The sequence below is a fragment of the Seriola aureovittata genome, chromosome 4 (assembly GCF_021018895.1).
Source record: "Seriola aureovittata isolate HTS-2021-v1 ecotype China chromosome 4, ASM2101889v1, whole genome shotgun sequence".
In the NCBI taxonomy this organism is placed as follows: Eukaryota; Metazoa; Chordata; class Actinopteri; order Carangiformes; family Carangidae; genus Seriola; species Seriola aureovittata.
In genome coordinates this window covers 24441788-24467960 of record NC_079367.1, presented here as the reverse complement: position 1 = coordinate 24467960, position 26173 = coordinate 24441788, and the positions used below count along the sequence as shown (strand labels likewise).

General features: G+C 39.6%; 1 protein-coding gene across 13 annotated transcripts in view; it reads right to left on the bottom strand.

Moving 5' to 3' along the window:
• tenm4 (teneurin transmembrane protein 4) overlaps positions 1-26173 on the bottom strand; it is a 152999-nt gene that overhangs the window by 90705 nt on the left and 36121 nt on the right. For 9 of the 13 annotated variants that reach the window (XM_056374005.1, XM_056374006.1, XM_056374008.1 and 6 more), the window contains exons 3-4: positions 25715-25987; positions 4525-4746 (exon numbers count right to left, since the gene is read on the bottom strand). In XM_056374005.1, the coding sequence (XP_056229980.1) occupies positions 4525-4746; positions 25715-25987 (495 nt within the window). The remainder of the gene's footprint in view (positions 1-4524; positions 4747-25714; positions 25988-26173) is intronic. The other 4 variants (XM_056374014.1, XM_056374015.1, XM_056374017.1 and 1 more) reach the window with 1 other exon arrangement.

Here is a 26173-nt window from a genome sequence, read left to right as displayed (position 1 = left end):
TGTCTGAAGGGAAGAGCCATGCGGGAATACTAGCTGTCTTTCCTGTACTCATTTGAGAGGTAACAGGTACCACAAACAACACATGGTGGATATAACGCTCAGCTGTCCTCTGGTTCTCTCCATGGGACTAAGGTGAAAAAGATTTTCTGGAATCCGAATATAAGTTCAGCTTCATTACTAACTGGAGGAGGGAAAAAATCTGCTATTGTATAACATCCTGCCACCAGCTTTCACTGAGGTCAAGTAAACTCAATTATACACAAAACGAAACAAAAAAAAGAAGAAAAAAAAGGAGTATTTTAAAAAATAAGCAAGTTATATAAAAATTTTTTTTTTTTTTTAATCACAAACTAAGGTTTACTACAGTTTGCAATCTAATCCATTAGGACCAGTCCTGGCATATGCTTCTCTCTCCCTTTCTGAGATCAAATGGATTTTCTGTCAGTTTTTGAGCTGCCTTAGCAAGAACAAGAGACAAGTGGTTATGTATGCTCTGTTCTGTATGTCACTCTGCTGCATATCCATCAAGAGGTTGAGGATTTTGTTAGAGGGCACAGATGGTCTGCAATTATCATGGAATGAAAGTAATGCATCTCAATTTATGTCAATGAAAAGAAGATATGTAGGTATGCAAAATGCATTATCCATGGTCTCTGTGCGCTGACGAACAGCAAGTTGAATGGAACTGGACAAATTGTCTGTTGGCTCCAGTTCATTGATAACTCAACATCAACATCAAGAGAAACAAATTCCTTTTGATATGTCAACTCAAAACTGAAATCTCACATATTCAGAAAACAAGGACATTGTATGCGAGCGCCATGTGCTACTCATTAAATTATTATTTAGCCTCAGATAGTTTAATTCCTCATGGTGTCTGTGGCTAAATTACTTTCTGGTGTGACCTCTTTTAACCAGATTTCCCCCCCGTCCTTGCAGACACAGGGGGATGATTAAGCAGTTCAAATGAAGACTTATTTGAATTCACGCACAGCCACGTCCCCATGCCTTCTAGCCGGCTCAACATTCCTGCTTGGTCAGCTGTGAGGTCGTGGTGTGTTGGCTCTTTTCACCAGGGAGCCCGGCTGCACTGAAAGCCAACACTGGCCGACCCCATGCTGTTTTGCATTAAGAGATGCTAATGCTGGGAGGTTGCAGTGTCTCAGATCTTTCGGCTCAGCGTGGCAGCGGGCTCCCACTGGCAGCCTCCCCAGGAAGAAGCCCCTGAGAGAAAGCCGAGGGCCACACTGAAACACATGCTTCACAAAAGGACTGCAGGCTTCGACGAGCAGCCTCGTCAGCCACAGAGACCCTGGCTCAGTGTTCTTCCAAATGAAAACAGGATCCCGAAAAAAAATAAACACTGCAGCCTTGGAGGCTACTAATGTGAATAACGACATGCTGCTGAAAGCGTTTACTTATGCAAAATCCAGCAGAACATTTTAAGTCCTGTATGTGGGCTCAAAGATGACCTTGAGCAAATGTAATCCCAAGTGATAAAAAGCCACCTGTTTTCCAGTGCAACAGATACACTGTGAGCCAATTATTTTGGGCATACACCTTTTTCCTGTGGTTATTTACTGACAATACAAAAGTAAGCATTTCCTGCACCGTGTCAACTGAATATTTCTTCAATAACTGACCCGCATGTCAAAGAGATCTGATTTGATATTCCAGTCATTTTTGCCATGTTGGCTTTTAAATTACTTTTTTTTTTTTGCTCATGTAATTCCCACTGAATACCTGAGATGCATAGTTAATTCAAGATTCCTTTTTCTTTTTTTCCAACTAGAACTCCGACATCTGCATCAAACAGAAAACATTCAAATTCCTGTTCCACGTATTTGATTAGACAATTCAGGACAGTTGCTTTAATCATGTTAGATACCCAGCTGTGTGTCCATTACCATGTTCTGTATGCCAAATCTACACCACAACCTATCTGGCTCACTCTAGTTCTGTCACCTTGAAAAGATTAAGTTTATGTAGCTGAAGGGAAAAGTGTCACGACACATTGGACAAGTATTAATGAAGTCACTTCTTTCCCTGAAATGGTGAAACCAGCCTGGGTTGACAGAGTCATTTAGTTACATATATTATTTGCCACAAAAGCTTTGGGGTCTGGAGGTAATTTACATAGAGAGGCATCAGATATCACTGTCTCCTTAGTGAAAATCTACACACAAAATTGAGCAAAGCAAATACTAAAAATACAAAACAGTATCCAACTTAAATGAGGATTAGTCATGCAAATTGTCTTTTTTTTTACTGAACCAACTGTGCTAGAAATCACATTTTCATTAAATTCAAGTGGCTGCTTCAAAGAACAGCCAATGGGAATACAATGTGTTGCTCACTGGAGTGAAAGAGTAAAAATAAATTTCAACCAAAAAAAAAAAAAAAAAAAAAGGGAAAAATATGCAGATTTGAATAAACAAAATCTACAAGCTTATAAAGTTTTTGGATGTGATGTGGAAAATGCATGAGAAGGCATGGAGCAAGCTCACATGGCTCAGTAGGTGGTTTAAGTGAACAAAAAATGGAGGCTTTTTTTTTTTCTTTTCTCTCACTGATTGTAACTGGCTCCTCTGTCAAAGATTTTTTGAAACCACACAATGAAGAATGTCAAAGAAGAGCCTCAAAGAAAAGCGTATTATGCATAATTTACTATTTATTTATATGAAACGCCAGCAAGGTGACAGGCCCTCAGAGTGGACAAGAGCATTGATAGAAAGAATTCTGGTTTGATATTTTTCGAGATATTAAAGTGGAAAAAGGCTTTGCGCCCACTAGCAGGAGGCACACAGGAACATGCTGTACTTTGCAAATTAAAAGGAGCCTTACAAAGCCTGAGGATGACTAAGGTAGAGCCGGGGATATTCCTCCTCCCACCCCTCACTGACAGCCCGAGGCCAACCTAAACGCTGTACCTATGCAAATCAGTGTCATTGTTATGAGACAAATCTGCCGCGGTAAAGGCCAGTCCCTCCACCCATGTCCCCTGAAGTCATGTCACTGTTGGGTGACCAGCTTGTTGCTACTGTGGAATTGGGGGTGGGGGTATTTGCTACTGGATTAATAACTCATTCTCCAGGCTTTCTGAGCAGGCAGCTGGGGCACTTCGGAGTTTGATGTACTTCAACCCTTTGGGTAGTTAACTTGTAAGCTCGATCAATTATTTAGATCATTTTATTTTGTTTTGTGTTTTGCAGTGCCACTGGGAGAAGCGAGTAGCTGCCATAGACGAAAGACATCCACATTCAAATATCAGAGAACACCTTATTCAGCATGCAAATTGATGAGTTATGGGAGACACGCGGCATAAATCGCTGACTTTGAATGACAACGTTTTATATTTTCATGTAGATGGATCATAAACAAGAATATATAAAATGTACTACAAGTCCAAATGTGACCATGCGGCCATAATAATAAATCTGCTTTCCTGAGGTTACCTTGAGGAAATACTTGAAATGATCTTATCGTCCATGCATTTTTCATACGCCATGCACTGAGTGTTTGCGGTGTTATAAACAAAGTATATTGAATTAGTGAGCTTCAAGGCTGAGCCAGTAATGAATCCACAAGAGTCTATGAATCTATAACAATCGGTCATACAGCAACAGACAAATAATATAATATCAGCTCAACAACACAGTTTCACCCCATAGACCGGGCAAACGATATATTGTCTGCCACACACAATTCATTAGTGCCCACAGTGACATGTCAAATAAAAACTTCATAATAATTAAATGAATAAGTTAACTGCTGATACAATGTGTGACTTCTACCTAGTAAATCTACTGTACATGTTTTTGCAGTGAGTGAATTTTTGTCAACTGTCAACACCGTGTTTCCACTGCGAGAGCAAATGTCATTCTGTCTGTCTGAATGAATGTTAAGCCAACAGCAGGAGACACTGAGTGTTTCAAGAGCAATGAATAGCTGACATTTATTAATGAGAAACCACATATGGATTTTTCAAACCTAATCTAACTCGAGAGGTGTTGTCTGCGTTTGAGCTGTACTCAAAATACAGAACTACAGTATGTCTTTCATGGGCTAACACTGTTTTTAATATAAGTTCAAAGGAGTCTGGGACTGCGTTGCACCTGGTATGAAGTAGCTGTCTTTATTTTTGCTTGTTTCCTATCCAAGTTGCAGAGGATGAATACAGGCTGCTGTTTCTGAAAACTCTACAGAGGGAATGTGGATGGTTACTCCCACCAGCATACAATGAAACTGAAGAGAAATATCTGTGACAAATATCTCCTGCTGAACCAAAATTGTCCATCTCTTTGAGCGAAGCTCTGAACTTTGCAGACCATGCTTCAGAGAGTTATGTGCATTTCCTGAGGCTACGTATCGACTCAGAGTTTCTACTCTCTCTCATGGTGCTGAGAAAAAAAAAAAGGGACATATTCTTGCCCATAGCCATCTGCATGACCTATAACACAACATGTCCAGGAGCAGGGGAAGGCTAACCTCTAGAAAGCAACAGTAGTTTGAAAACCAACTCACCATCAGCAGTTGCAGTGGCAGGAGCATACAGGTTCCCTGAGCCAGTTTTAACTAAGAATGAATTGGGGCCAAACTCATCCTCAGAGTCAGAGTCCTGGGCTGGCTGAGCCGCACAGTTACCTAGCAACCTTCCCTGGCTCTCATTGGCTGCAATGGAAGGGGGAGGGTATGGGAGCTGCTCAACAGGGGAGGAGGAGGCGGATGAACAATGCAGCGGAGGACCTGTGGACCACAAACAGAGACAACACATGGGGGGGAAATGAAACACACCCAAACACAGGCAACATCACATAGGAGCAGAACACACACACACACACACACACACACACACACACACACACACACACACACACACACATATGCAAGACTTAATTCTGACACTTCAAAAACAAACAGGGACACATCTGCCTTTGTCTCCGCCACCTCACCCCAGCTGGGAAGAACAATACAAACAAGTGAAATGACTTTGAGACAGAATAGAAAAGGCAAAAGCCTGGCACTGGTTTAGAGAAATATAAACAACAAAACACCCTTTAGGGATTTTAAACGCTAAAAAGGAGAATAATTCCAGGTTAATATGCTCAAATCTTAATAAAAAACTGATTAGTTTGCGTGTATGCTTCCACAAGACATACCATGTATGCAGCAGAGGAGCACATGAAGTCAATATATAGTCAAATATAATTAAAAATTTTAACTCTAAGTTCTAAAAATTCTTTTGAAACAACACCATGTCACACAACTGCACAGCACAAACTACAAAAATTACACGAGCAGATTCAACATTTGTGTGTTGTGCAGTAGGCATACGAATATGTTCCTAAATATGGCGGAGTTGTTAATACCCTGTGGAAACACATATAACCCCCCCGTCAGCCAAGAAATGAATCCAACCTGAACCAATCCTTCCTATTTCTTCTGTACTCTGTGTCCATCTCAGCTTTCCTACTCGTCAGTAATATAAAATACCACCATGATCAGACTGGCCACTCACCTTCACAGCAGAATCTGAATAATTTACAGGTGTGATTGTTCGTAGCTTTTTGTTATAAACCAATGTGTTACCCCAATTCTTACACACTAGTTTCATACAAGTTTCTTCTTTCAAGGCTTATTGGCTCCAGTCGCCACGCTGTCATGGTATCTCCACAGAGATGCTATTAAGGTATGATTAACTTTTGATGCAGCCCTGCGCCACGCTGAAAATGTCGTACTTCAGTAACATGACTGCAGCGAACAAAGCCATCAGATTAGAGCGCTCCCCCCTCTTCCCATCACTCCATTTGGTCTGGATGTTGAAATTCCTGCTGACTGGACTGTCATCCATCAGGAGAGATAAATTTCTCCTCGCTCTGTAATGATCCCTGAAGAGTATTAAAGTACGACTCACTGACTCGCATCTAATTAGGAAACAATTAGTGATATTAACATATCAGCCACGGCCCTACACAAGCAGCAAATGTCCACTGCCCCAGAGAGTCACAGTTTGTGCTTTATATACTGTATACTTCACACCACACACTTCATTTCTCTCTCAACCCTCTAATGCTGGTGCAGTAATGGGTGCAGAGGCACAGTCGTCATGCTGTGGGTTAATGACTGTGACACTGTTGTGCTTGAATATACAGCAATGTACAGTCGGGAGAGGAGCTGTTGACAACAGCATCATAACACTCATTCCCACAATCCCTCAGATACATCTATAACATTACATTTAGCGTGTGTCACAACAACAACAACAGGCTCAACCAAGTACCACTCATTGAGCTGGTATCTGCTGCGATAAAAGACCAGAGACAAGACTGGAAATCAAGACATGAAAGACAAAACTGAGCCGCACCAGGTACTTAACTGATAGTTACAGCTTTTTTTTTGTCAAAGAGAGAATTCATCAATGAGACAGGAAAAGATTAAAGTCCTCTAAAATTGGTCAAAGTCATAACCTCAGTGAGGTCAAGGTAGTCATGCTCAGCCGCCATTAGTGTCTTGCACAAAGGTTTTACTGTCTCACTGTGTTTAATTAATACTGGCTTGTGCAGTTCATGCCAAAGCCACATGCACAGAGAGTCACAGACAGGGCTTCTGCAGGCAAGAAGCCACAGCCTGAGATGGCCACAAGTTTCTCTGGCTGCCAGAGTTGATTGACTTTGCCTTCACTCACTATATTACTGCAGCAAAAGGGGACCTTTACTTAGGAGCCCCAAGACCATCCGTTACTGCTTTAGCTCCTGACAGCTTCAGGAAGCGCCAGTGACTTTGGCCTAACTGCAAATGTAGGCCACCAGTCACTGCACTGAAGGTCTTAATCAGCTCATTAGCAATCAAATTAAAAGGACAGACAAAAATTGTTGTCCATGTCCCAAAAGAAAATGCTCCATGTATGTCCTGTAATAAATTTGGGAAAATAAATGATGTTCTTATGAACTTACTATAGGTGTATTCAATTCAATTCTTTAAATTAAGATTAAATTATCATAAATTATTACATTCTGCACATTATTAAATTAGATTAATTTGGATAATAGTAAACATTTATGTAAAAAAAATGTACATGAAAGCTCTAGTTCAAAGAATGACGTGTATTTTCAAGGGAAAAACGATAACAGTATGTGGTTATTATGAGACAAAAGATGAAGAACAACAGAAACGTGAATGTGGGGGGACAGCTTTGCAGCAATATTTTTTTTCCATAGCCCTTCGACTTACAATACTAAGAAGGTAGGTGTTCTGTATTCAAAACTTTGCAAGGACATTAAAGTTGACGCGAATGCAATGCCTGCTGCAGAGATAGAAAATGTGATTATTTGGTTGCAGGGTAATTTCTCCTCCTATGGGACCACTCTGATATTTTTAGCTATAACAGTGACTGCAAACCAGATTAAATATAATGACCTAAAAGTAGTGGCAGGCAATATGCAAAATATACAGTGGGGTCCAAGTCTGAGACCACTTTCCTATTCTGGGAATATACTGTATACTTAATAATGGTATATAATGTATATATAATTTTCTATCACAAAACAGTATATTGTGATGTACTAATGTTTTTAGAAATTCAATTAGGATGAAATTTATAGATAATTTAACCAGATATGAAAGTCTTGTTTTACACACATGCAAAAATCCTGCAAATTCAATATTACCATAAAACCGTCCTGTTTATTGACTGACAAGAAAATCTATACTGGTTCACAAATCTTTAATGTCCCATGTAATATGTGTGATATCATCCAACACTAAGATGAAGCTGTATCAGAGACTGTTTCCATCAGTTTCTGGGAGAAAGGCTAAATCACTGAAGAGGCCATATTTGAAAACATTGAATTTTGGCAAACTCTCAGCCAGCAGAAGCACGAGTAGAAAACATTTTTTTGCCTTTAAAGCACAGTCTTACTGCAGGTCTACAGCATGCCTTACAACTGCCTAAAGCTGCTATATCACGCATCTGTAACACTTAATGCTAATCCTAAAGCTTCATAATAAAATTAGGGCAGCAACTAACAGTTATTGCTAGTATAGATAATCTGTTGTTTTTCCAATTAATCATTTAATTTCTAATAAATGGCAAATAGTAGTGAAAAATCCTAATTTCACAGAGTCTAAGGTGACAAAGGTATGAGGTCTTAATTTCAAAACCAAAATACATACATTTTGCAATAAGAGAAAAAACAGAAAAAGGTGCATCTTCATGTTTAAAAAGCTGAAGCCAGGATTATTAGTGATGCTAACCATTCATACACTTTCAAAATTGCTTCTGTAATTCATTTTCTGTCAATCAACTACTTGCCTCAGCACTAAGACAACCAATAAATAATTACAAACTTGAGAAAGATTTAAGGATGCACCTTGTGCTCCAAAGACATTTGACAACCTCTGTGTATTATCTTAATGGGATTAATGCGTTGCCTGCGTGTGCCTCTGCTTGTGTATATGTGGGCGTCTAACGAGTGGAGGCAGAGTGAGTTCGGCACAGTGGTTTAAGATGTACACACCCACGGTAACTGCAGTCATTAATGTAGTGGCTGTAATGCAGAATCATGCATTGGAAACTATGAGCCTCATCACACCGATCAAGTTTGTGCATGAGAGAGAGGCAGAATTAGTCATTATCACTGTGTGAACGTACACATAAAAATGTGCGTTTAAATGTATTTGAGGAGGCTTCTCTGGCTAAGGGAGTGAAAATTAAATCAGGTAAATAGAGAATATAATTTAGAGGGAGGATGTTATCAAGTGAGAGGAAAATCGAGTAAGAGGAGACAATATCTCTCATCTGGAGAGTCCTGATTTTTAATCTCTCTCTCTTTCTCCATCTCTAAACTTAGCTAATCTTTCTCATTTTGCCTCTAACTACTATAAATTCTGAGGCTAAACAGAGAAATTCAGATATATCCGAGGAAATAAAAAGTCATCATTCTTCAAATGACAACGGGGTAACCATGACTACCATAGTTAAATGTGCTGCACAATCATCAACACCGAACAAGGTGAAGCAGACGTGCGGCTCCATGGCGACAGCAGGAATTATCTGTTTGCTCAAGGACTACAGCTGCAGGGCAGCATCTATAAAAAAAACAAAAAAACAACGCGGTGTATTTGAAAAATGAACGGTGAAGAAAAAACACAAACATCTCGGCGCCTGTCCTGAAACATCACCTGATGCCGTGCGGCATACAAAGCATACAGGACACAGAGGAATGACTCAGAGTCTCAGCGGGGACTGAGTGTCATCATCACACTGTTACTCGCTAGGATTAATGTAGTCACGATGACAGCACTGTTGTTCAATGCTAATGCTAAATTCTTAACATCTTAATATTTTAAAGTGACGCCATGTAGCTCGTTACCAAACTGACTTGGATAGTTGCGTAATAGTGCTCATAGAGGGGTGTGTGAAAGGTTGGCAGTTTGTCTTTGGAGGATCAGTTAAGTGTTGCATAATTTGCTCCTGGCACCAATTTTGTCATCGAATGGAGGAGGAGTGGGATCCACTCCAAGATGTGAAGGCATGTTTAAAGCTTTTGTCATATTTTCAGCTGTTTGTTGAATTTTATCCTGACTGCTAATGCCACCATCGAGGCCCAGACTGTGAATATTCAGATCCTTCCTGTTCCTGTGACTGTTTCTTGCTGTATTTGCATGTGGTGGTCACAGTGAAATCTATAGCTATTCTCATGTGGGCGCATGGTACATGGCACAAATTGATATTTCCTTAGGTGGAGTGGGTTTTGTTCCTGTGCCTGTGCCTTCTTGGCATTACGCAGTGAACATCGCCGCTTCCCTCGTGACACTCCCCTTAGTGTCACTGGCAAACAGCAGAGCGGCGCATTGTGTGAAAATACAACACATTTTGCGCCCTCCACAGCCCGCCGGCTCACACCAAGTCAACCGCTCACTATGGTCGCATGCGAGTTCTGCGCTTTTGGCGTCGCTAATCGGCGGAGGCTCACCTTTTTCAACTCTCTCCAAAATCACACAGTGCTGTTTTATGTTTGTCTTGCTTGTCTGCTTCACTTTTATTATACATTCTTCAATCAGCAGCCATCTAATTGCACAGTTTATTTATTTATTTTTTATTCTGATTATGGGAGCGATGCCAGGAAGGCACGCTTAAGATGAATGTCTGATTCTAACAAGCATCTGTCAGCCACAACAGCTTTCATGTATGAAGGCCTTTCCTTTCAGCAGATTAACTCTCTTTAGAATCGTCTGAAGGTGGCAGCTATGTGTTTCTTCTTCAGTTTCTAATTTGAGTGGCACACGTTGTCAAAGTGCGATTATGCACACCAGATCTACTGGTGACCTTGATTAAATCTTGCACCAGAGACGCACAAACGTCTGAGTTCTTGTGCACATTAAACTGCTCAGGTATATTTCAGAGCCGTAAACTGTGTCACAGTTTATGGAATAAAAAAATCCCCTGGAGTGTTGGAGACGGCGGCATCCTCAGGACCTTGTTATAAATGTATATCTATTGTTAATGCTACTCCTACATGCAATCCTTAACTCAGTGTCTAGGTGAGACAAAATGTAGGCAGGGTAGGCAATCATAATGATTCATGAGTAGGGTGTCCTCTGCAGTTCGAGGTGAAAATGAACCATGAGCTTTCTGGTTGTTTAGACTACAACATTAAGTTATATTAACTAATCTATACAGTAGTGCGAGTGTTGCTACGAAGGATTAAGGATGTATTGCAAGTCTGTTCGAAGGGAAAAAGAAAACAGTTGGTTTTATGAAGAGGCTTATTATGCCAAACCGAACACAAATAATGGTCTATTAATTGAGTTACATTTGCCTACAAGGTACTTTGCCGACAAGGTACCTTAATTGGATAGTTAATAGCTTTTAAATAGCCTGAACATCATCAATTCCCTTTTCAGCATTCTAACTCCGTCCCCCTAATGATGTCCTGTTGCTTAGCTCTAGCGGCCATGTTTACAGTGTACAACAAAAATGTTCACTAGTCAGGATCAAGTTGTCCTGGAAATGTCATGCAATACAAAGGCTTTAGAGCTGCTAAACCCATGAAAGGAGGTTTGATGCCCTTTTTGATTTTTTTCTAACTGACTGGCAGTATTTGAGCTCTGCCATGACTGATTAAATGTGCCCTCTTGCCTACAATATCACTGCTCTTGGTTTGGATTGAACTTCAAAGACTGTGGAAAGGCAGTGTTAGTCCTGCCTTTGTGTCACTGACAGTCTTAGAAATTCAACGTCTTTGTGACTGAAGGAAATAAAGCCGTATGGAGTGTTTTCGCAGTGTGACATGAAAGACAGGGTGAACACTGGCTAGCAGGCCGACACACTGGCAGGGGTTGGGTGACATGACTGTAGACAGTATACTGACAAATTAGAAATCTGTCAAACATCAGAGATTTTGCTGTAATATTTTTTTCTGTGCTAGGACACAAACCAATAAGAGGGGATGTTCTTTGGCAACATTGGATTTACAGGATATCTAGTACCTTGAGTTTTCAGTTCTTTAATTCACAGGTTCCCATCTAGTTACTTCATCTATAAATCATTTTCCAGCGGTAAGGTAAATTTAAATTTATTCTGACAGGCTGATTTGTTTTGATTTGTTTTGGGCAGTGAGTCAGGACAGAAGGAACTTCATTTGTATTCGCCAGATTTACTGAAAACTATTCATCACTGTTAATATTCTACTAACAACTCAGCAAAAACAAAGATATTACAGCTGATCAATGATAAATGATGTTAACAATTCTGCCAAGACTGCTGCACCCATACAGCAGCACTCTAAGGCTGATTGTCTCCTCACAGTTAAAATATAGGTTCTGTACTATATCGGTGCAAATATATTTTGAAACTCTATTTTCCCTGTGAATGTGACTAAAGGCAGACGTTTCACACTCTTTGCAGAACATTACTTGTGCAATTATGAGCAATAAAGGCAATGGACTTCACAATAAAGTAATGTTCATATTAAAAATAAAATGTATCCTAAATATGTGTGTCTTATTCCATCTTCATGAGATGGACTGGACTGGATTCATGTTTATCAGACAAAGTAGCAGCAGTCGAAACTCGAGTAATCATGATGCGGCACGAACTGAGATGAATCTATAACAGAATATATAAAGAGAATTTATAAAATGAAATCAAGTTTTTTATTTACTTCTATGTTTTGGGACCACACTGATGTGCTTGGGAGTTATCGGTGTATTTGGTAATAATTACACGTATCAGACCTCTCCAGGCAATACAAACATGATGGCATAATTCTGGTTTTTGTAATATTAGGATTCCCAAATTGACATAATTGTTTTCTATTGCACAGCTGCAAGCCATAACTAGCCTTTTATGAAATTAATACTTGATAGGTGATCTCATCTCATTAAATAAAAAACAAAACAAAACAGAAAATAAATGAGACAGTGTTCAGCTCAGAGGGACAGTTTTGAAAAAGTCATAAGCCTAATGCAGCAAATGTGATAAGCTGCATTACAAACGTTCGTTATGTGTCATCTTTAGGAAATGTTGAGTTAAATCAAGCTATTAGTTGATTTTACATCAGCTACGCAAGGATATTCTTAACATGTGCTGCAGGATTACAAGAATGTCTTCAGCTCATATGGTGCAATTTTAGTCAATTTGTCAAGCAAACTGCAAATATACAGGACACAAAACATAGTCCAACACCCTTCCCTGAAACTACACGATGAAAAACACAAATAGACAGACATGCAGAGGAAGTGGGAAATGAGCTTTTATGAACCAACATTGGAAAAATGATAAAAAGATTTCTCTGACAGTGCTGTTTACCTGTTAGGAATCAATATCATAATAACAGAGAGTGAACATATTAGATGATGAGGGTGAAAACAAATTGTAAACACCCATAAATGCTTTTTTTTTTTTTGACCATTACTGAGAAAATGGAAATTATATTTGCGTGTAATAAAAAAAGCATTACCACACAAGGAACAATTCCATTCAAGGCTGACCCACAACCTTTCTATCAGCACTTTAAACCCAGCATCCATTACTTACAACTACTGTGCGCTCTTAAAGAGACCATGAATGCCAAATTATAAATGGGCGGCTATTATGAGTCCAGAGAACTCTCTTGCCACTTCTACAGATACTGTGGTGCCTGCACAACAGTTTGGACACTGGAAATTGCCAGATATGGGTGATTTAGATCAAATTAGCAGCTGTCACGATTTCCATAAGCCATGGGTCCCAGACATCTACCTCACTCCCCTTTAAATTACACCATTAGAGGGATGTAACCACTCAGTGCTAATCTATTCATCTTCATGGTGGAGGAGGGAAATATCCAACTAAGATTAAAAAAAAAAAAAAAAAGCAGCAGAAGCACACAAACCTCAGCACACAGCAGAATACTGATGCCAGTGGCTTTCCAGAGTATCACCTAGGAAGATGAAAAGCAGGCCAGAGTGGTGGAGTCTAGAGATGTCTTCTCTGGGTTATTATAAGCACAGACTCCTACCCAAGTCATCCTCTTCTCACATCCCTGCCTGGCTTCTGCCACTCTCATCCATTGAGTCCACTATATTTCCCCGCGCTGGAGAGACAGTGTGCCCTGCAATCCAGCCGATAGGACACCATCTGTTTCAACTTCTCCGTGACAAACACATCGAAATCAGCCTGGAAATGTGGAATTGAAATGCAAAACAAAGCGAATGGTAATTTCTTCTGTTTGAGGAGAAACCTTACCACTGCTTGCTGCACTGGCAAGTGTTACTCAAAAGCAGTGTTCAGTGGACACCTATAATAACTGGAGAACACAATGTGCTGGCCCAGCTGAACCATGTCAGGACAGTTTAGCTGATGCACTGCAATGAAGACAAGTTTTCAAATTGCTCTTTTAGGACTGAGTAATCACTAATTGAACCATTTTCAAGACTCCTTAGTCGAAGGAAGCCCAAGCCCAAAAGTTTTTTTTTTTGCTCTTTTACTTCACTAGTCTTTTGAATCAATGTTAGTTCTGACGCGGTCTGACATTGCTAAATCCCTCCATGCAGCCCCATTCAAGCATCCCTGGGGCTTTCTTTGTTCTAGGATAAAAGGTAAAGGTTCCAATCTCCTCACCTCTAGCTGTTAAGAACATCCTGCAGGCATGCGATGGCTGTTTTTAAGGATCTCCTGGTCAACACGAGCGCTTGTATCTAACATGGTGACAGAATATCTTCTCTAACAGCACAGAAAAAAGTGGCGTAAAAACAGGCTTATAAATGCATCCACACCCATCCGGCGAGTCCTCTGCAGAGGATTCCAGACTTCAAATTCGTGCACATGGTAATCTGCTTTAAATGGATGTTTCTGGGCCTCTATCATAGCTCCATCATCAACTGAGCCGACTTAAACTATGGCTGAAAAAACAATGCTAATAGTGGATAATTATCAGCTTTTACTCCGTCTGCAGTGGCTGCTCTATTCCCTCTCCCATCACACACAGAGGCTGGTGAATAAACACAATGGCATGAATAAATAATGACCCCACAATCCTCTTAAGGTCCCCGAATAGTGGGGGGAAAAAAGACAAAAGTTTACTTTTGGTGTTTGAGAGCAAGCGGAGCCTGAAATTGTAAGCGACTCATTAGGGCTACATGTGGCTTGCCTGGGGCCCTGCTGAACAAAGATGGCACCATCCCCATCCTGCCATTCCTCCGCGCATTTTAGGCCTGGCCTAATAAAATTCTAAAGTATACCCTTAAGTAAAAGCTACATTCCCAATAAAAGACAGTAAAGAGCTAAAGCACAGCCTCAAAAAAAAAAAAAAAAAAACTGAAAACCTTCACATCTTCAAAACTTTCTTCAGGAATCAAAGTTTTATAAGGTTGAGTGTGGGAATTGCAGGGACCACCTTTTGTGCAGATTTGCTCTGTCATGTATAAACATCATAGATTAATATGTATGTTTTCATGCTAAAGGAGCACACCTCTGTCAGAACACTATTTCTTCCTCTCATCATGCTCTCCAGATAGCATACATAAAAGCCCAGTGTTTTTCATTTCAGACACTTTGTCAGTGTTAAAGAATTGATTTGTGTGTGCCTCCCAGCTCCCACTGAGTGCATGACAGTTCAAAAGGCTATCTAAAATACATGCTGTCAAGAGGCTTGTATTTCTGAGTGCTTATATAATTCATACCATGATAAAAACTTGTGCCACAGAGAGTTTGTAACATGGCAAATAAGGTTTGTTTGTAATAGAAATAGTTGCAAAGATTACTAAGTGTAATACAGGGTTGGCTTTGAATTAATCAGCATTTTGTAACCGTCCAAATGCATCTCTAAATTGTCTCCCATGAAATGAATCCCAAGTATGCATTCAACACAGTGGTAATGGCGAGAATGCAATAATAAAAGAGAACATATGCAGACAGAAGGCACCTTTTCCAGAGCGTAATTGTAGAGGCTTTGGCCAGAACGAGGTAAGCCAATTTCAATTCCAAATTTCCACCGAGGCGATGAATAGAAATGAAGTTGCCTGGGGTAGATGGGAGTCCTAGCAACTGGAGATGAGGAAACAACATGAGCACCAGAATGATCCTTTAATACTCTGTCAAACCACTAGTAAAACAGAATGTGAAACTCAAATACAATTTTCATTGCTGAATACTGAACGTTACTCTTTCACATGCTAATTTGAATAATGGTAATTGTAGTCAGGAGGACCAGCATCCTGCAATTTGCTGTTTTTATGGTCACATGTTTATGAAGCCTGGAAACTTACACTCCTGTGAACAGAATACAGTAACTGTATAATGTCTGAGCTGTGTAAAACAACAAATCTCTCTTACCTCAGTCAATCATGTTTATCAATGTGTGTTGACATTTTTTTCTTTTTTTTTTTATATAAATTGTTTTGTACTCTGTATGCCCTGAGTTGATCTGCGGGATCAGGGATGGGGCCAATCAATTATTTATTGATCCTCCACAGCTATATAAAGCCATATCCATTTTCAATCCCTTGCTTATTGCACTCAGGCTATAGGCTGTATCATTACCTGTTGTTCATTATGTCATTATATTTCAGAATGAAATGTATCTTTGTCGAATGCATTTTTCATGAACAGTTAAAATTGATAATAGGCTGAGTATTAGAGATTAATCATAGTGATTAAAGGTATCCTGTGATGAAATATATATTCTCTGACACTGCTTCTAGACGTGAACAGTTTAAGCAAGAAAGAAGGGTGCATTTTTTTGTCCCATATGATCCTTTTTCACATTTAGTTTTAGTGTCAGCTTTTTGCATTTAATGTCTGTTTTTCTGTTCATGTTTTGCACTCATAAATGCAACATGTAATACCTCTGCCGTATTGTCCCGTGCACACAGAGAGCCCATGCAACAGTCAACAACCCTGACCGCACCATCCTGCACAAATATCTTCCATGAAAAAATGCTGCATCTTCTCTGTCTTTCAAGCAATATTGACATGACATGACAAGATGCAATCCATTACAAGGGTGGCAACTGAATACGATTACAAAACAATTAAACAACAATTAAACTTTGACCCACGATCGAAAGTACCATTCAGTGATGTACTCCTGCCTATAGCCTCTTGCTAGGTGAAACATACTGAGGTTATTTCTTAAAACTTCCACAAAGACAAAAAATTAAAATGCTCCCAGACGTCATGGGGAGTCATTAGGATCAACACATTTTTTTTATGTTATTTAACAACATAAACAAGGTCAGCACTTGGCCTTACAATATTCATATCTCAGCCATGCACCAGTCTTATTCTGTAGGACCATACAACAAATGTATGGTTTTTGATGTAACTGTTTATGAGGCAGCTGAGTGACAGAAGTCAATTCATTTCCTAGTTCCTGAATGAAGTTGTTCCAACTTGACATTTTGGAAACAACTGCCTCAGGTTGTCATCCATTCCTAAGGTCAGTGATGTTTGTCTTTCCTGGACTACATTTCCCTTTGCCACTAAATGCAAAGCTAAAACTGTTACACACCCAACCTACTCTAAACCACTATTAGTGCTCAGCTAGTAATAAGTCAGCTTAAATTGTCTCGATAGCCCAAAGTGCTTCTATGCCAAAATGTGGTAATTCAGAGAGTGTAAGCATTGAGGTTTGAAGACTGAGAGAATGCAGCTCTGGTGTGACCTGCTGCAGAAGCTGGCAATTTATATAGCTGAGATAAGACTAATGTTTCCAGTGTGACAGCAGTACTTTAAGGGAACCTCTAAAGGCACAGGGAAAAAAAAAAATCTAAAGCCTATGTCCTGTGCTTTTTTCTTCAACATGCACAGGCTGTGAAATTTCACTGTGCCTGGCTACTTTCACTGGGAGAGAAATAATCCAGGAAGAACCTGAGCTGTCCAGCACAACAAGGTTTTGGAATTGCAGGGTCTTTCTGTGCGTGAAAATCCTGTGTGCGCACTACCCCTGTATTTAAGCGTGCTAATCTCATTCTGACTCATGTAAAACTGACAAACTCTGAGAACAAAAGCAGGAGTGTTGCAAATCACTAACCATACAGTTATGCTCACAGATGATCGTCTGATTTATCATGCAGATTCTACATCGTTCGAAACTACTGCTTTCAAGGTGAAAAAAAAAAACAAAAAAAACCAGAAGCAGAAATGTGGTACAGCTACTATGATAGATACCTGTCATCTGCCTCCTCTGAAACGTTACCATTTCACTGTGCTGTGTTTTCATACTCAAAGGGGCTCTGATGTTAGATACTTGTTATGTTGTAGTTTTCAGTTTTAAATATTCTAACATAACATAACATATTAAGATAATGTGATCACAAGCAAGATAAAAAAAAAAACTGATTTTGTATCTAATGTGCATTTATGTATGTTCTAACCTTAAAACAACTACTAGCCTATTATGCAGTTTTGGATGATGAAGCAACAGACCAAAGTCTAATTATTCACATTGCCAAAGCTGGTGTTTACAGATGAAGCTTTTGTAGGTCAACCAAGTCTAAAAGTTCTGTATCTGCATTTGCATCAGAGACTTACACATATCACAGGTGACCTCTAATGAGAAAAATCCCAGCACCGTAGTTTAATTATTTTTATGTCATGCTAAGGCAACAGCACGTTATGATTTCTGCCTCTTCGGCCTAAACAGCATCCGCTAATTGCTTTCACTACAGATAACTGTTCGTTTGGAGCTGCCTGGATTTTTTTTTTTTTTTTGTATAAAATGTTACCAGCCAAAATATCAAAATATAAGATGTGTGAAAATTATTCCATTTACCAAAAACAACACTTCATAATTATGAGCAGAGAGATGCTCATACACCAAAAGTTTGTTGAGAATTTTAATCATATTGTTGTAGAGGGTCTGTAAAATTACATTTCTCCAATTTTATAACAAAATCAACTAAGACACTGCATTTAATGAAGACTTGTTCAACTTGGTCAATACCTGATTTGTTTAATAAAGCTGGGATATATCTGCCGATACAGATGCAGAATATTAAATCAGTGCACTGCTACTTGTATCCCATTTCAAACAGTGGACGTATTCCCTGAAACTAACATAAATATAACATGAGCACAGATAATTGACTGTATGTTAAATGGATATTGCTAAGAGAGGGACAGAAGTTGTGAGGCTGGGTTAGAATGATTCTCCATGGAGGAGGGCTCATCCTGCTCCATGTTGTGCTTTGAGCTGTAGTGAGGCCCCTGAGCCTTGGTGGTAAGATGGGCCCTGATGTGCTGTTGGTTTAGACTGTCAGAGGCACTGGCAGGGAGCGCGTATGCAACTCCACAGATAACAGCCCAAAACTGTCCACAAGGGCTTCTAAAACCCAGCAAATTAGCCTGCAAATGAGCCAGAGAATATCTCTACTAATCCATGATCTGAGCAGAGACTCTGCCAAAAAAGTAAACAAATAAATAACTTCACAAGAAATACTGGGGGTGGAAATAACCACGGCTGTGAGCTGGGAAGCCACTGGTGATTTCTTTGAAGCATCATTTCGCCTGATATTCTGCTGCTGCGCTGCCTGCGACTGTTTCAGAACAAGCTTCCATGTTGTGCTCAATGTGGCTGCAGTGAAATTACAGATTCCACTATTACAGCAAACAATGTCCCCTACAGCAAATGATCACAGTCTCTGTGTCTCTGTCACAGATGCCAAAAGGTAATGATGCATCAAGATACCACTGTTTTACAAAAGTGATTATGTTTGTCTCTAAAAAAAACTGATAATTACCAATCCTAATAGTGCACATGGTATAATTGTTTTTTGTGGTTCTTAATAAAAACAATCCTGCATATATGTCACTTAATTTATACCTCAGCAGAATACAAACGATGTCTCAGAAAAAGAGGCAGTCTCTATAAATAGCTCTTACTGTTTTACTTTTCTTTGATCTTGATTCTTTGAACCAGCTTGTGATTTGTTTGAACCACTGCCATGTAATTTTGGATATGCGAGTCATTTCTTATAGACAGCAAGACTTTGAATTAAATACAGCTGGCTATGTCAACATTTAGGAAAAAGCCAGTTCAAGAAAAGTAGTTTGATAAAAGCTTTTTAACGCCACATTAACGAGTAATGCTATTTATCTTTCTGTAATTTCTGTTGTCACATAAACACATGTGAGCATTTTGTTTTGCAATCTGTTTTGGAATTGGAGCTTTTCATGTTTATTGTCAGTTTTGCTCCATGCAAAATGTACAGTAATACACAAGCAGTTTAAGGATTATGTTACAGGAAGTACTGACATTATATATGGCTGATTTTACAGAGTATTATGTAGCACACGTAGAATTAAAATCAAGAACTGTGATCAACATTAAAACCAGGTAAATTAAAAATTAAAAAAAAAAAAAAATCATTCTGTATAGTCCGTTAAAACATTCAAAGTAAAGCAGCTCAGTCAAAATATGTGATTTAATTTGAGATTGACTAAATGTCAATGTGGCCCTGGAACGCACAGATTTTTCCATGCCATATTATACTGTTATACTATTTCATATGCAAAAACACAGACATCACATAAAGCAGTTTTATGTTAAGCACTAAACACTGCTGTATAAAAACAATACAGACTAAAACAAGGAAAGCTTTATTGACCTTATTAAAATCACCACTACAATAAAAAACAGCAATAAAATGCTGATTCTTTTGGGTCAATATCATTTAAAACTAAAACCAAGCAGACCCAATAACAATATTACTCTCATGTATGAGAATAGATTTTTCTGTCCATATATTCATGTAAAAAATGTCCTCATTTGATCTGCATGAGTCTTGTCTGGTGTGTGTGTGTGTGTGTGTGTGTGTGTGCGTGTGTGTGTATGTGGGGCGGGGGGTTCATAATAAGAAACCCCATCTCTGTGGTCCTACCACGCTGCTGTAAAACATACTCCAGTGAATCCAGCCCTGTAACACAGGATCCGTCTTGTCTAATTGGAACTCTGATTTCACTTCACCCCACAGGTTCCTAATATTGTGGCGAAGCTCCGGGGGGAATCAGTTCAAAGATAAAAACACATCTTAAATGTGAAGTGTTGCATCAAAGAAATTTGCTTATTCACCTCAGGACGGCGTGGCAATCAGCGCTGGTATTTCAGCGTGCGCCGTCTATGAGGGACAAGATTAAGGTGTGTGGGTTTTGCATCAAAGTGTAAAAGTGCTGCTTGTTCTGTGGTTACTTTTAGAAAACTGTCATAACGCACAGGGAACATTTGCAACGCGATTCCTTATGTTCATTCGTCTGTCTGAACTCATCTGTAGCGCAGTGAATAGTGGTCAGAGAAATATTAACAAGAATCTGGGCAGTTGTTTCTGTGACTTTTGCAAAATGTGTTTTTTTTACTTTTCCTGGGTCAATCTGAAAACAGTTACATTGACCAATCTCAAACTCAGTTGGGTGTTTTTCTATGCAAAGGAAATGTGGCTTGGGCCAAGAATAACATGAGTGAACAGAACGGAACAAAGGTTCTTTCAATGCTTCACTATCAACACTGGTTAGGGGACAGGCGGATGTACTCCCCGCTCAGGTTCAAATCTGCGAGAGCTTTGCTGTTCAAAGCCCCTCAGCCTTTCGGGGCTGTGACATGTTTCTACGAAGAACACCTGTCCCTCATAGACAGTCATGCTATGTTCAAAGATTTAGTAACTGAGCACTGCCCTGAAGCTCTTAACCTCAATCTTTCAACAGTTCAAAGTTTCTTCTGAGTCTTGAACCCTCCAACAAGCATCTGATATAGGAGGCAAGGGAATAAATCATCATCACTGTGGAGTATGCACTTACTGCAAGAGTTGCTGTTTCTTAGTTTGTTTTATAACTCAGTTAAGAGAAATAATAGTCATTATTATTATATTACATGTTTTTAGTTCTAGGAGTATTAGCAGTGCTATAGAAGCTGTAACTCAGATTCAATGAGACGGAAGTAAGTGCAGAAGTTGTTTTATTTGTTTTAGTAGGAGTATTGCTATAATTCATAGCATTATTAGTAATTTAAGGATTTGTGTGCAAAGCAGATCAGCTTCATTAATATAACACAACCTAACTAGCAGTAAGGCATTTTATATCTCAACATGAAAATCAGCAACAACGAAGGCAGAAAAAAAAAAAAACCTTATCTCGACAGCTGTAAACAAATCAGTATATAAATGCAGAAAATGGGCCGTGCATGGTAAATCCACATGAAAAGACCGGCCATTTTTCATCCGACAACTCAACATCAATAAATACTGCTCTTACAGCAGCTAAAAGCACGATCACATCAGCACATTAGCCAATATGTGCTTTGAAGGTAAAAATGCTGAATGATGACTGGTGTTTAATCATGCAGAACAAAAAACAGAATTGAATTAAGAAACTCGACCGTCATTCATCTTCCAAGCCCCGTTTTTTTTTTTTTTTTTTTCCTTTTCCTTTTGCTCACTACTTCAAATCATTACTCACTGGAGTAACCTGAGAAGTGTGTTGTTCCCATACTTGCTTGGTGTGATAGAGACGTGGCTATGTGAAATGAAAAAAAAAAAAAAGTATGGACACACAGAATACTTTAAACTTCTCATGATGTCTGCTGCAGACTTACATATATTTTTGATGATGATTATATTATGTTCTCTACAAACTTCTTCAGTTCAGAATTTCCAAGATCAAATTGGTCCTATTCTCGATATAAAACTTGACATTGTCATTTGTATGTTCATTACATCCAGTCTACTTTAATGGTATTCCCTTTACATGATCATAAACCCTTTCTTCAGCTTATGAAACGTGCAGCAGCCAGAAATTAAAAACAAGAATACATCGCACCAATCCTTGTACGAATCTCCTGGATACCAGCAGGAATTTCTGATTCAGGCTTAAGAAATTATTAAACACTTTTAAAGCGTAAATGGATCTGGGTCCATCAGTCAATACTTGCCCCCCTGCCTGCTGTGCAAATTCACTTCTGTTGTGATGGTTGCAAAGGTGACATCTGCCATCAGCACTGCTAGTTTTGTGTTACTGGCTTATTACTATTGTAATAATAACATGGTTATTAGTGGAAGTAGAAGTAGTGGTAGTGTCTCAACTAAAGTGTGTATGATGATTCTGTTGGTGCTAAAACACAGCCAACAGTCAAGGCTGTGCTCTAATGAAACTTAAATGAATCAGAGTTTATTTAATGAATTCAGAAGTGTCTGGAGATCTCAACAGAAATCTCCAGTAGTTGCTTGTGTGTGGCAGAAAATCAAATTGCAGCTGAAAGGTTGTGGAGGGACTTTCACAAAAAGATTTCAGTGGAGTTCCTAGAGGCGCTGCCCTGAAGCGATGCCTACAGCTACCAGGATTTGAGTAATGAGCAATAATAAAAAATAATCTAACTCCAAAAACTAAATATCATACAGATGAGTCCCTCACTGTATAATTCATTCATTAGCAAAGTATAATCCATAGTAAAAACAACAATATTTAACACACACACACACACACACACACACACATACACATATACATCCTTGATCAATATAGAAATAGATCTCCCAAGGGGATGGAATAAAGAAGCAAAGTCAGTACAAAACTAACCGCCCACTGGAACAAATTACATTTTGTCCGTAGAAATATACCACTGTCAGTCACACAAGCTTTTTTCTACCAACAGGAACTGTGTAGGCCTTAGCCGCATTATTTTCCTCCACAGGTTATGGAACATATGAACAACAGTCTCTCAGCGGGCTTTTGTGGCTATCTCCACTGCCAGTTCTCATGGTTACAGAAATGTAATAGTCTAGCCATGACAGTGGGGGAAAGCTGGGATTAGAGCACACATCTGGATAAGCTGTAATGGGCCAAAACTCAAGAACAGCAGCCCTCTTCCAAACAAAGCAGGTCAGGCTGGCCTCCTTGCTGCTCAGCCTCTGGAAGATGTGCAGTGACTCAGCAGTCACCGGCTGCTGGAAAGTGTCCTCAAGGGGCTCCCTACGGGCCAGAGGCAGCATGGGTAGCATGCACACACATACATACCTGTGCACGCTGCATGAATGCACTCACAAATCCGCACACATAAGCACATACCAACCCTCCAATACATGTTGACACAACACACACATTGACAGTCCGAGCTGGACATAATTACTTATTCAGTGCTCAAGCACAAAAGGCCAATGACTGGAAGTGATCAGTCTATAGTGACACAACTTATGTTTTCAGTTACTTCCAATCGTCTTCCGATCATGTATTAGGTTACAACGTCAGTCAAGTTAAGACCTAATATTATCATCACATCACAACTGAAATGAATCTCAGCAGAGAATACCATTACCAGCAAGAGTTTTTTTTTTTTTTTTTTTTTATTCACAGCACATAAGAGATGCCTTGGAATCATTTTAACATCAAAAAAATTGTTCCAAAATCACGATCGCTTATTTGCATGCATTAAAACCAGGGTCAAGTAAGTCACATGTGATGAGGGGGAGAACTGCCCGGCGGCTTGAATACATTAAAGCAAAGTAAATGGTTTGTTGATTTAAAGAGATTAAAGCACACACAAGCAGGTCTGCTCGATGGATTTTAATTAACTTGCCATATATAAATTGTATGTTATCAGGCATTACTGAATTAAATGCTGAATACAAGTGCTCTTTCTGCTTCGGTGAGTGGAATAAAAAGCTACTTAGAATCTCGATTGGGTTTCACAGATGCAGCATGATGCTGCAGCTACGGGTACACTGAATACGTTCCAGCGTACCAACCCCTGAACAGCCATCCAAGGAGATTCTCTTTAATTATGTACAATACAGCCAAATTCAAGTCCCCTGGCATCTCAGATGATCAAGCAGAGGGATGCCACGTTCTCTCCCTGAGTCATTCGGGCAAATGGATTCCACTTCCAAGAGTCATTTCTGTCAGTTATAATAAGAAGCTAATACATAATGTGACACACTCTGAAATGCAAAACTATTCACAAGGTTCTCTGCAAGGCTGTGCAGGGGCAATTAGAATTTTGCCGCTAGGCCCTTGATGAGTTCCTCTATTTCTGAAGTATAATGTATGCATAATGTGAAACAGAACTTAAATTTTACTACAGAGCACCTCAGTGTCCAAAAAAAAGGGAAAAGAATCCAGTTTGGCAGAAACTCAGGTAAACAAATGCAGAGGGGAGTAGGCATCATGGACACAAAATGGCTATGTGAGTAAAGGAACCATGTCTGCCAGGCGCTGCCTCCAAACTGCACTGAATTTACTGAATATTTACTCCAAGAGCGTGGATACTATACACTATCCACGCAATTAATAAGATAATACTGAGTTTACTGACACATAAGCACTGGGGGGACTGAGTCGAGTATCCAAATGGCATTTCTGCCTCCAAACAGAATTCTGTAATAACATGACCTTATAGTACATTAATCTAAAATTTGAGAGAGGGTATCTTCAGCAGAGCTGCTATTATGTTCTGGCATTTTCTGGCACTTGAAATGGCTCATAGTTACATATTTCCTGAACTCGAGTAACCTTCTGAACAAGCACACAGGCTCATCAGGCCCTTGGGGGCAAATTAGAAACACCAAGCCACAGAAAGATGAATTCAATACGTAAGGCTTCCCACTTCCTGGCAGTGATGTCACCAAGAAGAACTTGCCAGACCCTTTCCTATCATAGTCCACACATACATAATAATTCACACACTGCAACAGAAAAGAACAAAATGATCCAGCATTGATTAACAGCAGAGGTAATGAGATGCCAAAATTCTGGTTGTACTGTGCTGGGGCACCGGTAATTGTCTTTTCTTAAGGAGGTCAAATCCTCAATATGTCGATTTTAAGCCAAATCCAGAAATAATGCAAATAGATATGAACAAAGGTTAATAAATCCGTCAACTTCAATTTAGTCAGGCTGAAATAGATCCAGAGGGTCAAAATGTATCCAGTCATTTACAAGGACGCAGAAACTGATGCAAACTTATCTTGTGGTTGTATGGACGCCAGTTGAGCATTGTCAAAAACAAAACAAATCCAAATCAGCATGATCATCCCTCAGTCTTAGACTGTAACATGCAGAACAGTGTACCCTGTGTTTTTTTGTTGAAATGTAGCATGTTATTCTGCCTCAGTGTATAGAAACATGTTAAAAAAATAAAATAAATAAAAATCTGTTCCAACACCAAAGTCAAATCCACGTGGAAAAAGACGCAATGTAATGTGCCTGATGAGGACAGACAGAGAGAAGTAACAGAGAAAAGTGACCTACCGTTTTCTGTGTTCTCGTGTTCAGTGTCAGTGAGAGTTAGATTGGAGTTGGCCCTGCTGGAGAGGCACGAGCTGCGGCCCGACTTGGTGTTGCTGCGGCCCCATAATCTGACCGCGTGCTCTGGCGACATGATGCCGTCCGTCTCTGTGTCTGCATCTGAGCCCACACTGACTGAGTAGTCGCGGTGTGGCATCCCAAGGTCCGTCCTGTACGTGGCTACGTGGGATGGGAGGGCCTCTCCAAAGCCAAGGTCTCGAAGGGAAAAGTCAGCCCCTACAGCAAGCCAATAAATACAAAACTCTGGTAAATAAATGTGCCACTAACTGCATCACTTAACATAATGAACTGCACTCATCACAGAAAAAGATGACAGGATTATCCTGGCCTTGAGAGTTGCAGTAAAATCAGTTAAAAGTATCAGTTAAAGTTTCAAAGTTTCAATTTTCTCTCTCTACCATA